Below are 13,996 nucleotides of genomic sequence, written 5' to 3'. Positions count from 1 at the left end.
GCCGGGGAGGCGGAGCCTCGCCGGCGGTGGGCGGGGCTTGCCGGCGGCGAGCCTATAAATAGGGGCGGGCGGCGGGGGGACAAAGCAGTCTGCGCGGGACCGGCGGGCAGGCGGCGGGGCGCCCGCGGCTCTGCCACCTCCACCTGGGCTTCCTCGGGCTACTTTGATTTTTTTTATCATTATCATCCTTTTTTTAATATTTTTGGGGGTGGGCGAGGAGAGGCAGCCGGGTGTGTTGTTTTTTTTTTTTTTTTTTCCTTTTTTTTTTTTTTTTTTTTTCTCGTCGTGGCCGGCCGAGGGGACTTAAGCGGAGATCAATGAAGGAAAGAAGAGCGAGCCAGAAGTTATCGAGCAAGGCGGCGGTGATGGATCCCAACCAGAACGTCAAGTGCAAGATCGTGGTGGTGGGGGACAGCCAGTGCGGCAAGACCGCGCTGCTCCACGTCTTCGCCAAGGACTGCTTCCCCGAGGTACGGGGGGACGGGATTTTGGGGGTTTTGGGGGGTTTTGTGGGTTTGGGGAGGTCCAGGGGGTAAGGTTTGGGCTGACTGCCTTGTGCTGCCTGCCCCTCGCAGAGCTACGTGCCCACCGTCTTCGAGAACTACACGGCCAGCTTCGAGATCGACACGCAGCGCATCGAGCTCAGCCTCTGGGACACCTCCGGTGAGAGCCCCGGGACGGGCAGGTTGGGGACCGAGGGACCCCCGGGGACCCCCAGCTGCTGGGGGGTACCCCTGGGGTGCTGGGGGATGCGTCTGAGGCTGGGGGGAGAGGGACAAAGCTCTGCTCATAGGGGCTTGCAGAAGGGGCAGGTGGGGTAGTGGTGTGTGTCTTCCCTATAATGAGTGGGGAGAGCTCCCTAAAAAGGGGCAGAGCTGCCATCTGCACCTCCGCTGCCACGACACCCTGCCTTACCCAGCAGGAGAGGGGAGAGGTGTTGATGGGTGTTCGTGATAAATTGAGTCAGGGGGTGTTTGAGCCCCTTGCAGGCTCCTTCGGGTCTCGTTGTTACAAAACGCGGTAATTTTCCCACGTTTTAGAGGTCCTCTAAAGTCAAGAAAGACTAGGAGGTTGGGCATCATGCCCCCCTGAAGATGCAGGGGGCACCATCCTTTTTTTAGGAACCATCCCTTTTTACCCGCCAGCATCAGCAGCTGCGTGCCGCGGCTCTTCCAGGCGTGCCTTCAGTGGCCATTTCAAAACCACCAGCTCCGAGGCTGAGGTTCTTGTGCCTGTCTCAGGTTAGAGATGAGGCCAGAAAGCCCTTTGGGTCCTGCTGTAGGTCATCCCCACGGACACGGGTTCGGCATGGTTAGGGTGCAGCCCTCAGCTTGCTGGCGCTGGAGGGGAGCGGGGCAGCCAGCGAGGCTCTGCTGGATAAGTGAGGGCGCTGGGAGAAATGGTCGGGGTGAATGACACGGTAAAAACATCAACACAGATGTGGATCAGCATTAATTCTGCAGAAGGGGTTGAGAAGAAAGAGCTGGAAAAACTTGACAGAGTATGCAAGCAATTCCTTCATGAGGCAGGCTTTGTGTGTGCTGTGCTTGGACCCATCGGATCTGTCTCCATGTGAAATTGCTCCACTTACCAGAAACTAAAATTTTAATCCCTTTTCAACAAAAGGAATTGGGGCTTTGAGTTGGTTTTCCTCTTGCTGCTCAGGAAATGATTCCAAACTCTTGCAACACAGTTACTGGGAAAAGGCAGTCTCCGTGCCCACAGTCGGTATCAGCATAGTTCTAAACTGATTTATTTTTTTTTTTCATCTCATGCCAAATAAGACTTGGAGGCTTCTTGAGTGTGTCTGGTTTGAGCTTTCATCCTGATTACTAAGCTGGCTGCAACAAACTCGGTGGAGTAAGGCCTTATTAAAAATTAATGGTTAGCAAAGGTATTCTGGAAAATTTTATCTTTAGCTATTAAAATGCGCCGCGCGGGTTGTTTGACGTGTGAAGGCCTGGAATCTGTATGTCAAAGGCTGACGACACCCTGGTAATGAAATATCCTGTAGCACTTCAAAAGATGGCAGCAGCGGAACAAACACCTGCCAGCCTTTGCTGGTGCACGCCAGGCTTCCAGGCCCATCCTGGAGCTAACAGGCAGTCTGGCAGAGTCGGGAGCTTCAGGACAAGTGGTTAATTTGTCTGCAATCTGCACCTAACGAGGAAGCCTTTGAAAGGTGGGATGCTCGGTGTAATAGCAGACCGAACAGCACATCCTCTGGAGGTGGGATTCTGCAGCTGAAGGCTCTCTGCAAACGGCTCTTCCAGGAGGAAAACTGCCCAGAGCCCATTCACCCAGTGCAAAATCACATCGCCAGATAAGAGACATCAGGAGATAAGATAAGGTTCTAGCATTATCTCAAATTCCTGGTAATTTAGTCCTTTACAAGTCTTTGTCCTAGTCCTCTGCCGAATTACAATAAATGCCTTAATGACTTCAAAGCAGGACAAGATCTAGTTAGCTTCCAAATATGATTTGTAGCTGCCAAATGCTAATGGAGGATAATGTCCATCGCAGCATGGGCTGGGGGAGGTAATGGCCCAAGTCCTGGGGATTTTCTGCATTTCTTGAGGGGGGAGGGTGAAAACGGATGCTCTTTAGCAGGACTTGATTGCAGTATACTGTATGTATTTCAGGATGACTTTATCTGTATTTAATATCCGTTTTTTACTCTCCAGCTGTGTCCTAGCTGGGAGCATGCCTCAGGCTACCTCTCAAATTAGTCCATACCTTAACTTAAACGCTGGTTTTCCCACTGACTGCGTTGAAAGGAAGGTACAGCCACTCTGAGGGGTTTTTCTTTGCTCATTGAGAAAATGCAAAGAAAACCAAAACTGTAGGCATTGGTTAAAAGCCTTATGTTAGACTGAAAACAGGCCCAACTATAATGGTTTGGGTTTACCTTGTGAAATAGTCCCTTATAAAATAAGATTCCTAGAGTAATAAGCATGTTAAGTGCAAAATACAGAGCATCTCCTAGCTGAACCTTCAAAGCCAGCTGTATACATATTGGGAAGTTTGTTGTATCTTGGGCATGCCCATAGAAATTTGGGGCAAAACATGCTTACAAGTAAGAGTGGAATGGGAAGGTTCATTATTCAAATATTTTCTGGTACTGTCTAGTTCTGCAAGTCATTATAAGGATTTAAATTAGCCACAGCATTAAGGAAAACACTTGCCAACTTGAATTTCAATCGGTTTTTGGACTACCAAACCCCCTTTTTTTTTTTTTCAAAGCAGGAATGTCTGGTTGCAATATAACTACATCGTAAATTATTCTGTTCTGTGGTAATACAGTGTGGCAGTCTCGCGCTCCTTGGCAGCTGTTTGCACATTTTGCTAGGTACAGTACTTGAGAGAAGTTTCTTCGGGCTAAAGCTTCATGGTGTAATCTTGTGGACACCATGAAGAATGCTTGTGTATGAGACAGCTTTGTTCAGCGTGCACGTGGTTCGTTTACTGAGGTTTTGCCTTCTTCCATTAAAAGTGACTACTTTGACGGGCATTTTTCTTGTTCAGGTATCACATGCTGTTCATTAGGTACACATATCTGCCTCCCCAACAACTCCCGAGTTTCTTTTGTATTGCTGGAACAGGGGAAACTGTACTGGACACTCTGGTAGTTCTCAGCAGGGCCAGAAATACTTGTGCACTGCTGGGGACTAGCATATAATTAAATCCAGAAGGGCCTTAGAGCCTTAAATCAAATTAGCTTTACTGTGATTTGAATGTGCACAGTGTATTCAGCGTCTACATAAAAAAAAATATATATATTAATCGTAAAGGGTGTTTTTTTTGCTGAGGTATCTTTCAGAAGGTATCTGAAACATACAGGAGTTCAAGTTCCTATTTCCCTGAGCTCTCTGGCAGTACGCAGTATAAAGGAAATGTCTAATTTCTGCCTTCCAGTTCACTTAACAAGTTGGCTGTGTTGAGCCATGTGATTTTCTTCTTTCGTGACTGCGTAGCAGTAACTAGTCCCGATAGTTTATTTTTCCTTCTATAGGGGAAAAAATAGAACTGGTAAGTGGACCAGAAGTCCCACTTTCTGTTTGAGGTACAGCAATGTAAACGCCCGCTGCTGTGAGCTGTGTGCTTTCCCCGAAATGCTGAGGTGTGCTGGGAAGGAAGAAGGCCATAGCAAGGAGCCAGCTGCTCAGAGCTGCCCCTGTGGTGTTTGCTGGGCTTTTTATCTAGCTGATAATCAGCAAGCCTGAGGAACTGGGAGTGAGGAGGCTGCTGTTTGGCTGTCGTTCTTCCAGCTGACCGGAGTCCGAAGGGCAGCGCCCGGTGGCGATGTGCAAGTAGCCCGGTGGTGCTCAGCCTCCTCCGGGCTCTAGCAGCTTAGGGCAGCACTAAGTCATCCAAAAAATAAAAAAAAGCATGCTTTAACTTTCAATGATGTGAATAATTTTGGCGTTTATTAAGCCTGAGCTTTGGCATCTTCTGTAGACTGAAGCCAAGCAGGCTGCTTGGGAGGGGTTTACAGCTGAACTTGTGCTGTGCTTTGCATGGAGCATAGGAGCTGAAATTGTGTAAATTACTTTGGCTTAGATTATTTAAGCTGCCAAACAGATAAAATCGGGGATTGCAGCTGGAATATACTTTCACCACAAAACAAGATGAACTGCAGCATTATCAGCGATCCCTTGATAAAGCTGATAAATCATTCAAGTTGTCCCCGACAAAAATGTTTTACTTTGTAAGAGCAGAATCGCAAACACAGGCAGGCTTATTTTTTTCCCCGAATACCATGGCTGTAGCCTTGCATTCTCCTTCTGTTTTCCAGGGTTGGCATGGTTTCAGCTCTGCAGACTAACTTGAAAAAGGCTGAACAGCCTTGCTGGGCTGCGTTCAAGTTGTCTGCTCAGACTTGAGCCTCATTCCTGAGATTCCTCGGTTCTGAGGGTTTCTGGGTGAAATGATGAAAAGCCAGATCGAATAGCCTCGCCTCGCTGAGGACCGGGGCTGCTCTTTATTTGTGAAATAATAATAAACGTTCGGTTATTGCTGTCGAACGAGACCAGGAAACTTCTTTTGTCGGTGCTGCCGGTGCGAGGACTTAAAACAATTCCAGTTTGTTCTGCCGCACGCCGCCCTGAGGAGAAAAATGTGTCAAACACTCCCCGCTTGCATCTGCACGGAAGGATTGCCTATAAAAGTCCATCTTCTAGTTCCTCAGCGTTAATACGAGAGGGAAAACCTGAAAAGAAAAACCCTCTGAACAAACCCAGCTGCAGCTGACACCGTACGAGGGATCTCTGGGCTGAAGGTGGTGGCTGTGTGTGTGTGTACATAAACACACGCCGATGGACTTATATGGTGCCTGGTGTCCCGGGAGGCTGCTGAGTGAGAAGTTAGGTATGTGTCTACGGGATTAGTTTCTGGGTGAGGCTTTTGGAGCCTCCTTTCCAGCCGGCAGCCCTGTGGCCGAGCGCTGAGGCTCCCAAAATCTCGCCCTGCCCCGACTTGCCCGTACTCAGAGGCGTGCAGGCCGCTGCCTCCGCGGCCTGTTTGAAGGTGCTGGGCCACAGGGGTGGCTACTGAGGGTGCTGCCTGCTTGCCCAGGGCTAGCAGCTCGGCCCTGGGGCTAGCAGCCTGGTCTGGGGGTGCTCAGGTGGTGCTGAGCTGCGTAGCGGTGCTGCAGGCAGCAGGGAAGGCCGTAGTGCTGCAACCGGGGTAACTCGGAGCTCAGGGCTTAGCTTTTCTGGTCAGCTCAGCTTAAATTTCCTCCTGACGTCTCGTTTTCTGCCGAAGACAGCGAGCTGGTTTGGTTTTTTTTAAGGAGCAGGTTTTTGACAGCTGCCTCTCCGTGAGATTGACATGGTTTATGAAGATGAGCGCTTGAATAAAATAAAGTCTTGTTCAACAAATTACCTTCTGCTACCTAGTTTGGTAATGCTTCGTTCCCCATGTGTTCCTCTTCATTTCAAAAACAACATTCCTGGGATTCTTGACTCCTTCCTTCTCGTGTAAGCTGTCCAACTGAAGTCATCTGCGATCCGTTCACACCATTCCCCGCTCTGCTCTGTGCAACAGCATGAGCTGTCTGTCAGTTAAAAACTCGAGGAATTTCTCTAATCCAGTTAATAGTCTCTGTTCAGCCTCCGAGACCTTGCAATTAGTTCTAGGTAGTTTGAAAATTGGAGCTGTAATTGACCGATAACCCCAGAAGTCACGCCTGCTAGCTCTTGAAAGCTGTGTTCTTGTTGTGTATGCTCCATGCTGGAGTTTAGGTTTGTGAAAGACAAATACCTGAGTAAGAATATATGCTGAAGTGCATTTTAAGTCACGGGCATGTATTTTAAAGCCCAAGCCCAGATCCTGGTGGGCAGCTTAACTGTTTAAGAACCCTTCTGAATCAGAAATGCATTGGTAAATGAAGCTTCAGCAGAGTTAAAGGCCAAACCGAGTGGTGGCCGAGTGAATGGAAAAGGGGAGATTTCCCCCAAATGTTCTTGCAGGTTCAACAGGTGCTAAAAATGAGATTTCTGACGGCAGGTGAAGTTGTAACTGTGTGTTAGAAGTCTTAAAGAAACTCGTCGTATCCCTTAATTGCTCTCGAAGTAGAACAGTTGTAACATGCAACATTGGACCTCTTTATGTTCCTTCAGCATTAGCTTTTGATCTCATTGATCAGAATTTGTTTTATGGGCTAGACATAAATGTTTACTACAGGCGTGTATTGGCTTACAAGTCGGTGCCTCTTTGTGACAGATAACTCGTGTCTGTCTGCAGGGCTGGAATTCTTTCCTGGTCAAGTACTGGAACAACTGCTTTAACTCTAAGCAAGAAGGTTTTTTTCTAAAAATTACCAATATCCATGACAACTAAAGATGCTTTTTGCACTTGGAACTTTGTTCTAAATTAAAAATCCAAAGCTGATTTCAAAATTACTGCATTTTTTTTACATGAAAATGCAACTATGGAGAATCTCCTTTGAAGACGTGCTTTAACTCCTTTTTCCCCCCTCAAAGTCACATTCCTGCAGATTATGGCTGGAACTTAAACTTGGGCTGACCCTATTTCCTTTTTCTGGTTACTGGGGCATCACAAGCTTTCAGTGGGAGATGAATCACTGGGGTGCCGTCCCTTTTAACTTGGGAAAGCTGTCGCTTTTGTAGGTGAGAAGCAAAAGGAAGGGGGAATTGAAAATCCCATCTTCTGGGAGTACGGAGTGGTTTTGAGGAAAAGCTGGTAGCTAGGTGATATTTAAGAGCTTTTTTGAAAAGCGTTCAAAACTTTCTGGATATGTTTGATTGTTTAAAGTGAAAAATACATGCTGATAATAATGTGTTTTCTTTCCCTGCAGGCTCTCCTTATTATGACAATGTCCGTCCGCTTTCTTATCCTGACTCTGATGCTGTCTTGATCTGCTTTGACATTAGTCGGCCAGAAACTCTTGACAGTGTGCTAAAAAAGGCAAGTGTTTAAGAAACGTTTGAGGAGAGAACTGTTTATAAGTAGCTTGTCTTTAAATCTCTGAAGAGTGGTGCTGTTTCCTATGTTAGAAACTTCAGTTTTGTGTTTTTTTTTTTTTCTTTTAATGGAAAAAAGACCAGACTGTGCTCTGCACTGCTAGGATTTGAAATCATTGATTTGGAAGTGATTAATGTTAACTGAAGGGAAAAAAAACAACAAAACACACCATGTAATGGAACCTCAGGGGTGAAGTAAATTCTCATTCCTCAGCCCTTAGACACCAATGAATTGTTTAGGGTGGCATTGGGTGCAGCACGAAGCTGTCTCTAATGCCACATTCATATAAAAAACAGGACTGAGAAACTTTGCTGTGTTGCAGAGACAGTTAAAAGTGTCTGTAGAGCGTTTGGACTTATGCCATGGCTTTACATAATTCCTCAGTCTTGAGCTAGAATGAGCCAGTAACAAATGCCTCTGGGAGACACCAGAAAACCTAGCAATAGCATAGAAACGTAATTCTGCACCAAACTTCAGGATTTTTCAGAAACTCGGTGACCCAAGATTCGGAGCCTGATTTCCCCGAGTCAAAACTCTTTTGTTTAAGAGTTGAGCTCTGTGTTCACAAGGTGGTCCCGGCCCTCCCCTCCGTCACTGGGCATGACTCAAGCTTTGTGGTGTCATCTTTAAGGCGTAACCATGTGAAGTTCCTTTCGCTCTGTAGCTGGGGCCAGTGGTTCTTGTTTCACTGGGGCATAAAGCAGCATGTGGTGCTCTGAATAATGTGCAGAAAGTACTTCAGACTATTCTCTGCCTCCTATGCCAACAAGCATCTAGAACTGGCCATGTTTTGTGTTCCTGTTGGTTACGGTACTGCTGCTTGGTGGGGAAGAGATTTTTATTAATATATTTTTAAGCCTGAATTATATTCTTGAATTTTAGGGGTTGTATGATCTGGTCAGATGGGCTGCGGAATTTATGGGCTTTCTTTTATTCTCAAAGTTAACTGTGTATGGCTTATGGGCAAGAAAACAAAATAACATGATAGATGTCCTGTTTGAAGGCCTTCCTCACGGGACCCTTGACAGACTTGTATGGTTTTCAGATATAGCAAATATATAGCAACACGTACTCTGTGGTCAGAGAGTCTGGGCCTATAGCTCAGTCTTGAGGAACTACTGGATGTGGTAACACCGGCTTGCTTTGGTTCCTCTCTGTTCGTGGCTGTGGCTAGGTGCTTGCTGCCTGTGAGGAGTCACGGGTCTGCAAAGCTTTATTCATGCAGGCAAACAGTCTCGATTACTAAGTCAGTGGACTTAGTGAGTGTAGGAGATTGTCAGTTTTTATCCTTGACCAGATAATGCTGGAACTAACGCCTTCAGAAATCAGCCTGAAGGTAAATACAACTATTATGTAAGGGTATTTCTACATAAAATGTCATGATGCATTAAGCTCTATCTTCTATAGATTTTTTTGGGATTTAAGCATTCAACTATGCCAATATAACAACAACCTAATATTTTACAGTGGAAAGGTGAAATCCAGGAGTTCTGTCCCAACACCAAAATGCTTCTGGTTGGCTGCAAGTCGGACCTGCGCACGGATGTAAGCACACTAGTAGAACTTTCCAATCACAGGCAGACGCCCGTGTCCTATGACCAGGTATGTGCCATGTCATTTTTTGTCCTTTGGGGTGGAGGATAAGACTTTCTGTCACCGTAACCGTCTTTATGAACAAATTCTCCCTCCTTGGTGGTGGGTACACATGGTTAAGTAGTGGAGGTGAATTTGGAAACTTCCTGAAGGAAAAGCCTACCTATACAATGGATGCAGCAGAAAATCCTGCAGTGCCACAAAGCACGCTTTAAGCATCATAAGAATTTGGCCCTATTGGTTGTGAGGAGCCTTTTAAGCAAATTGAAAAATAAACTTACTGCTTTTCTGTGCCTGCAGAGGCCGGAGCAGTAACTGCGAGGTGTGGCTTGTCCTGTTCATTTACTGGCAATAAAATCATTGTCCTCACACTTGAGTTGAATGTCGTACATCTGACTCAAGCATCAGGACAATTATTTCGTGTAATCTGACCCCTTTAAAGTCCCCCTGCTTGGAAACACCTTGTAGCTCCCTGTGAAGGTTGGCAGCAAACCCAGAAGGCATCTTAGTCCTGGGCAGTGGTTCTCTTGTTGAGAAGCGAGAAGGTTGGAGCCAGACATCGTGAGATAGAGACACTGAGGTGAAAAAGGGGAAAGGAACCAGGCTGTGGGAGAACAGGAGGCAGAGAAGGGGGGGAAAACTAAGATCTAAGATAAACTTCCCCTTACTACTTGTGCGTTGCAGCTGAGTCACAGTGGTGGTTTCAGATATACACCCCGCAGGGTGCAAGAGTGCAAGTGTTACCTGCACGGGTAGTTCTAGCTGGCCCATGTATCCTGCACTCTGAAACCGTTTTTGATGTCTTATCCAAAACCTCAGGTCTTCCAAACCAACAGCTCCTAATATGCAATTACTAATAATGCAGCCTCCTACAGCATGTTTAAATTTGAAAATGAGGAGCTGCCATGAACTGAGTATCTTAATTAAAATACAACATGGGTTGTTTTCTTGTGATGCCTTTTGCTGGTTATGGTATTTTTTTTCTGTTTGGTTCAGTGAATCTCTCTCCATTTCAGACAGTTTTAAGGGAAACTAAATGCCAGCTCTTCTGCCTTTCTAGAAGGGGAATAGTCTGCCACTTATGGCATGCCCAAGGTCATATGTTTTACGTTTTGTTGCGGTTCTTCAATAAAACTATCAAGTTTGACCCTTTTTTTGGAGTTAGAGATTGGAAAAACTACTGACAAATGGGTTTGTCACCTAGATTTGAAGATTCCCATCTCTCCTGGTGTCACAACTCCTTAGGAAGGGCAAAGTCGTAAGCTTTTACTTACCAGCCAAAGAGAAAATTGTACATAACTCAGTGAAGCCCCTACTTGAACAAACTTGCACGATTTTGTCTGCACTTTATGCAGAAGGAAATCTAGCCTGAGCTGTGGCTGTGTGTCTTGTGGTTGCCAAAGCACAGCGGTGGCCTGAAGCGACCCAGGGCTCTTCTGTGCTATTTTCAGGGAAGGATCCAGTCCTCTGGAAGATACGCAGCTTCTTTTTAGATTCCCTGCCTTGCTAAGTCAAGTTGGGATCAGAGCTCAGTGGGGTTTTCCTCGTTCCTCTTAGCTGCATAAGGAAGTGTTTGGAGGATAAATTCAGCCGATGCTGACACCCTGTCCCCAGTATCCTAGATAATTTCGAGTTGGCTACACCTGAGCAAACAGCTTTGAGGAACTGAGATAGGTTGAGCTGAGTAGGAGTTGCGGTGTTTAACAGAGGGGAGGGTTTGGGCCGAAGCAAGTCTTTTATCAGCCAATCCCACTTAAACTGATAAGAAAGCAGCTGCATCAGTGCAAGGCAAATAGTGTGTAATGATGTGGGTCCAGATGGATGGGTGCCATCAGGCTGGGAGCAGGGAGGAGGGGTTGGGCTGGCTCCTGTCCTGCTTGCCTCTACCTCAGGCCCGTGGATGCATGAGGATCATCAAGGATGTGCTTGGATGTAGTAACTTACTAGGAGGATTGTCCCTCCGAAGTAAAATTCCATTAAACCAGCTCTGCTTTTTCACACGGTATTGTATTGTCTTCCTGTAGGACCCCAGGGTATTGTCATCTGCTGGCTTTGCTGCTTGTTTTTCTTGTGCTGCTAGAACAAATATCTCAGCTTTGACTTCTAACACACTTTAACATTGCAAAAGAAAGGCTTGTGTAGCCCCTGAAGTCCTTCTATTTTCATCCCTTCCCTAGCTACGAGCCCAGAAACGTCCAGCTCTGCTCCCCATAAGCACAAGAAGGGTTTTTCCCCTGTGTGCTGTGCCCTAGGACAGGGACGTGTGGAGCAGCCTGAATAGGTGCTGGTGGTACTTTCCTGTGTCGCTGTGGTTATTTGCAGGTCACTGGGCTTATCGTCTCTATTTCAGATGGTATTTATCTGCATGTGAGAGAATGCGTGAATGCAGCTTGGAACCAGAGCTCTGTTTATTTTGCAAAATTAGCTGCTGGCTGTCATAGTCGAGCTTTAGCTTTGGTTTTCACAGAACATTGTGTATGGAAAACAGTGCTGAAAAGTAATTGTATGGTTTGCTTTGGCTCACTGGGAACTTGGTATTGATTGCATGTTCTTTTTTCCCTTAGGGTGCAAATATGGCCAAACAGATTGGAGCAGCTACGTATATTGAATGCTCAGCCTTACAGTCAGAAAACAGCGTCAGAGACATTTTTCATGTTGCCACCTTGGCGTGTGTGAATAAAACAAATAAAAATGTTAAACGAAACAAATCGCAGAGGGCAACAAAGCGAATTTCACACATGCCCGGCAGGCCAGAACTTTCTACAGTGGCTACAGACTTGCGAAAGGACAAAGCAAAGAGTTGCACGGTGATGTGAAGGACCTCGATTTCCTTGAGCGGGAGGAAGAGAGCGTTTGGGAGAGGTGGAGGCTCGATGAAGTATACAGCCACATGGTATTTAATGGGTGCTTATGCCAGTGCTTTACAGGAGACTCTTCACCTGTCGTGTGAGACTGTACTTAGGAACTGAGCGAGTAGACCAAGCAGGGAGAAGAAATAGCTCTAAATGAGGTGGCATCAGGAAATGATACGTGGAAGAAAATGCCAAAAATAAAAAAAAAATAAAAAAGGAACATGTGAATGTGCTGAGAGGGTGAATGGGAAAAAAAAAAAACAACACTGAGAAGAAGAGAGATGTCATTGACAGTGCTTGTTTCTTTTATTGATGCTCTGCTCCTGGATGCTACCACTTTGATTTCTTTAAAATAATACTTTAATGTTTTTTTTAAAGATGACATTATTAATGTGCCCTCTTTAAGGAACTATCCCTGTGACCTTGTAGTTGGTTTTCCAAAGGATATGATCTAATTTTTCAGTAGCTCGTCGTTGAGATGGAGAGTATGCCAAGGCCTATACGTCACCTAGAGGAAAATACTATGTGAAAAGTTTGGAGTTTTGCCTTCCTGAGATGGCAACGCAAGCTAAATTTTATCACTTTGGTCATGAAGACGAATGCTTGAGGTTTCCCAGTATTTTAGGTGCCCAGAATTAAAATGGATCGCATCGGGGCGTGGGGGCAAACTGCCTGCCTGTTACAGGACTCTGACTTTCCATTCCTCTTTGTGATTGTAATTTGAAGTGGAAATGAGCTCAAGTTCTGGTGTACTGTATGGGTATTTCACTGTAGGTTCAGCTATCAAATTGACTGAAAGGTGCTAAGAGCTATGATGACAAATGATCCTGAGTTTATAAAAAATAATAAATACTAGTTTGTTCAGCCTTACTGCCCATCTGGGGAAGCCCTGGGACTCCTCTGCTCCTGGCAGGAGTTAAGAGCCCGGTGGTTCCCAAGATCTAGCCCTCTGTAAACGCTATGGAGAAGTGCTACTCCGTGACATGGTTCCCTGCAACTGTGTTTGTAAAAACCCAAGAATCTGCAAATGAGCCAGCAGAGCCAGATTACCTTCTGTTAGACACTCCCGTACAGTTACTTGGGGCAGCCGTGTCTCGCGGCAGACTTCATTTGCTCGTGGTGAGTGCTGTGAGGAAATGGAGTCTGAAGAACTGTGATGCCTTAAGGGGTCCCCAGTGGAAACTGGATGCTATGTTTAGTCTTTAGGACTAATATACACATATCCAGACAGCAATCATTAACCATTACATCAGTGAACTGGTTAAGTTCTTTTTTTGCTTGCTGATTCCTATCGTTACGTTGAATATATCGGCCTTTAAAATTGTTTGCAACTGTTTACTGACCGACTAAACTTCATAGCTTCTCTCGAAAGGAAGATACTGTAAGCTCTAACCAGTGTGGCTATAGCTTGTTGAGAACAAGCATTTTGTTTCCAAGGATGATGCTTCATTTTTGAAGTGTTAAAGCTGTGTTCACGTTGACTTCTGCAAAGGTAAAGGATTACCATAATTAAAACTCAACTCTGTGTGTTCCTGGCACTTTTTTTCATCTGATAAAAGGAGAAAAAAATCCATTCCAATTATTTCCCACACAAAATGACATTCTTACCACCATAATAAGCTTTTGACTGATGCAACAGTGCGCTTAGGGCAGTATTACAAAATAGCTGGTAAGTGCTTTCTGTATTTAAATATTGTGGAAAAAAAATAAGTTATAACTGTTATAAAACAGGACATTCATTACTTTTTTTAATTGTTGAAGTCACTTTGTATGTTTGGTTAATGTTTCTGCAGTATTTATTAAATTACCATTCTTTTCTTTGAATTAAAAACAAGTAATTGACTTGTAGCAGAAACGGCCTTGGTTTGTTGGTTCTTTAATACTTGTGCATGCGTTGTGGACGTAATCATACTGAGCTGCAGGCCAGCCATAGCTTGGAATTGGAATGTGATTTGAGTAGAAATCAGCCTTACTGGTACTTGGAACAGCCCTTTGTTTTTTTCTGGAGCGTTTCTGTTTTGTTTGAGGAGGTGGTGTGGATTATTGGAGTTGCTTTTCCCCAAAAA

At 45.4% G+C, this 13,996-nt stretch overlaps 1 protein-coding gene across 1 annotated transcript; it reads left to right on the top strand.

Annotated features, from left to right (window-relative positions):
* The first annotated feature begins 296 nt into the window (after positions 1-296).
* RND3 (Rho family GTPase 3) lies at positions 297-13,730 on the top strand. The gene is made up of 5 exons (XM_084289540.1): positions 297-470; positions 576-663; positions 7,319-7,428; positions 8,953-9,087; positions 11,643-13,730. The coding sequence occupies exons 1-5, from the start codon at positions 318-320 to the stop codon at positions 11,892-11,894; spliced, it is 738 nt and encodes a 245-aa protein (XP_084145666.1). The 5' UTR covers positions 297-317; the 3' UTR covers positions 11,895-13,730.
* The last annotated feature ends 266 nt before the right edge of the window (positions 13,731-13,996 follow it).

The sequence above is a fragment of the Netta rufina genome, assembly GCF_964035555.1.
Source record: "Netta rufina genome assembly, chromosome: 6".
Classification (NCBI taxonomy): Eukaryota; Metazoa; Chordata; class Aves; order Anseriformes; family Anatidae; genus Netta; species Netta rufina.
Note: the sequence above shows the minus strand (reverse complement) of the source record. Positions and strands in the feature narration are given on the sequence as shown.

Coding starts and splice junctions, on each gene's coding strand:
- RND3 (XM_084289540.1), top strand. CDS start 318: ATGAAGGAAAGAAGAGCGAGCCAGAAGTTATCGAGCAAGGCGGCGGTG. Junction 471..575: donor CCAAGGACTGCTTCCCCGAG/GTACGGGGGGAC, acceptor TGCCCCTCGCAG/AGCTACGTGCCCACCGTCTT. Junction 9,088..11,642: donor CGCCCGTGTCCTATGACCAG/GTATGTGCCATG, acceptor TTTTTCCCTTAG/GGTGCAAATATGGCCAAACA.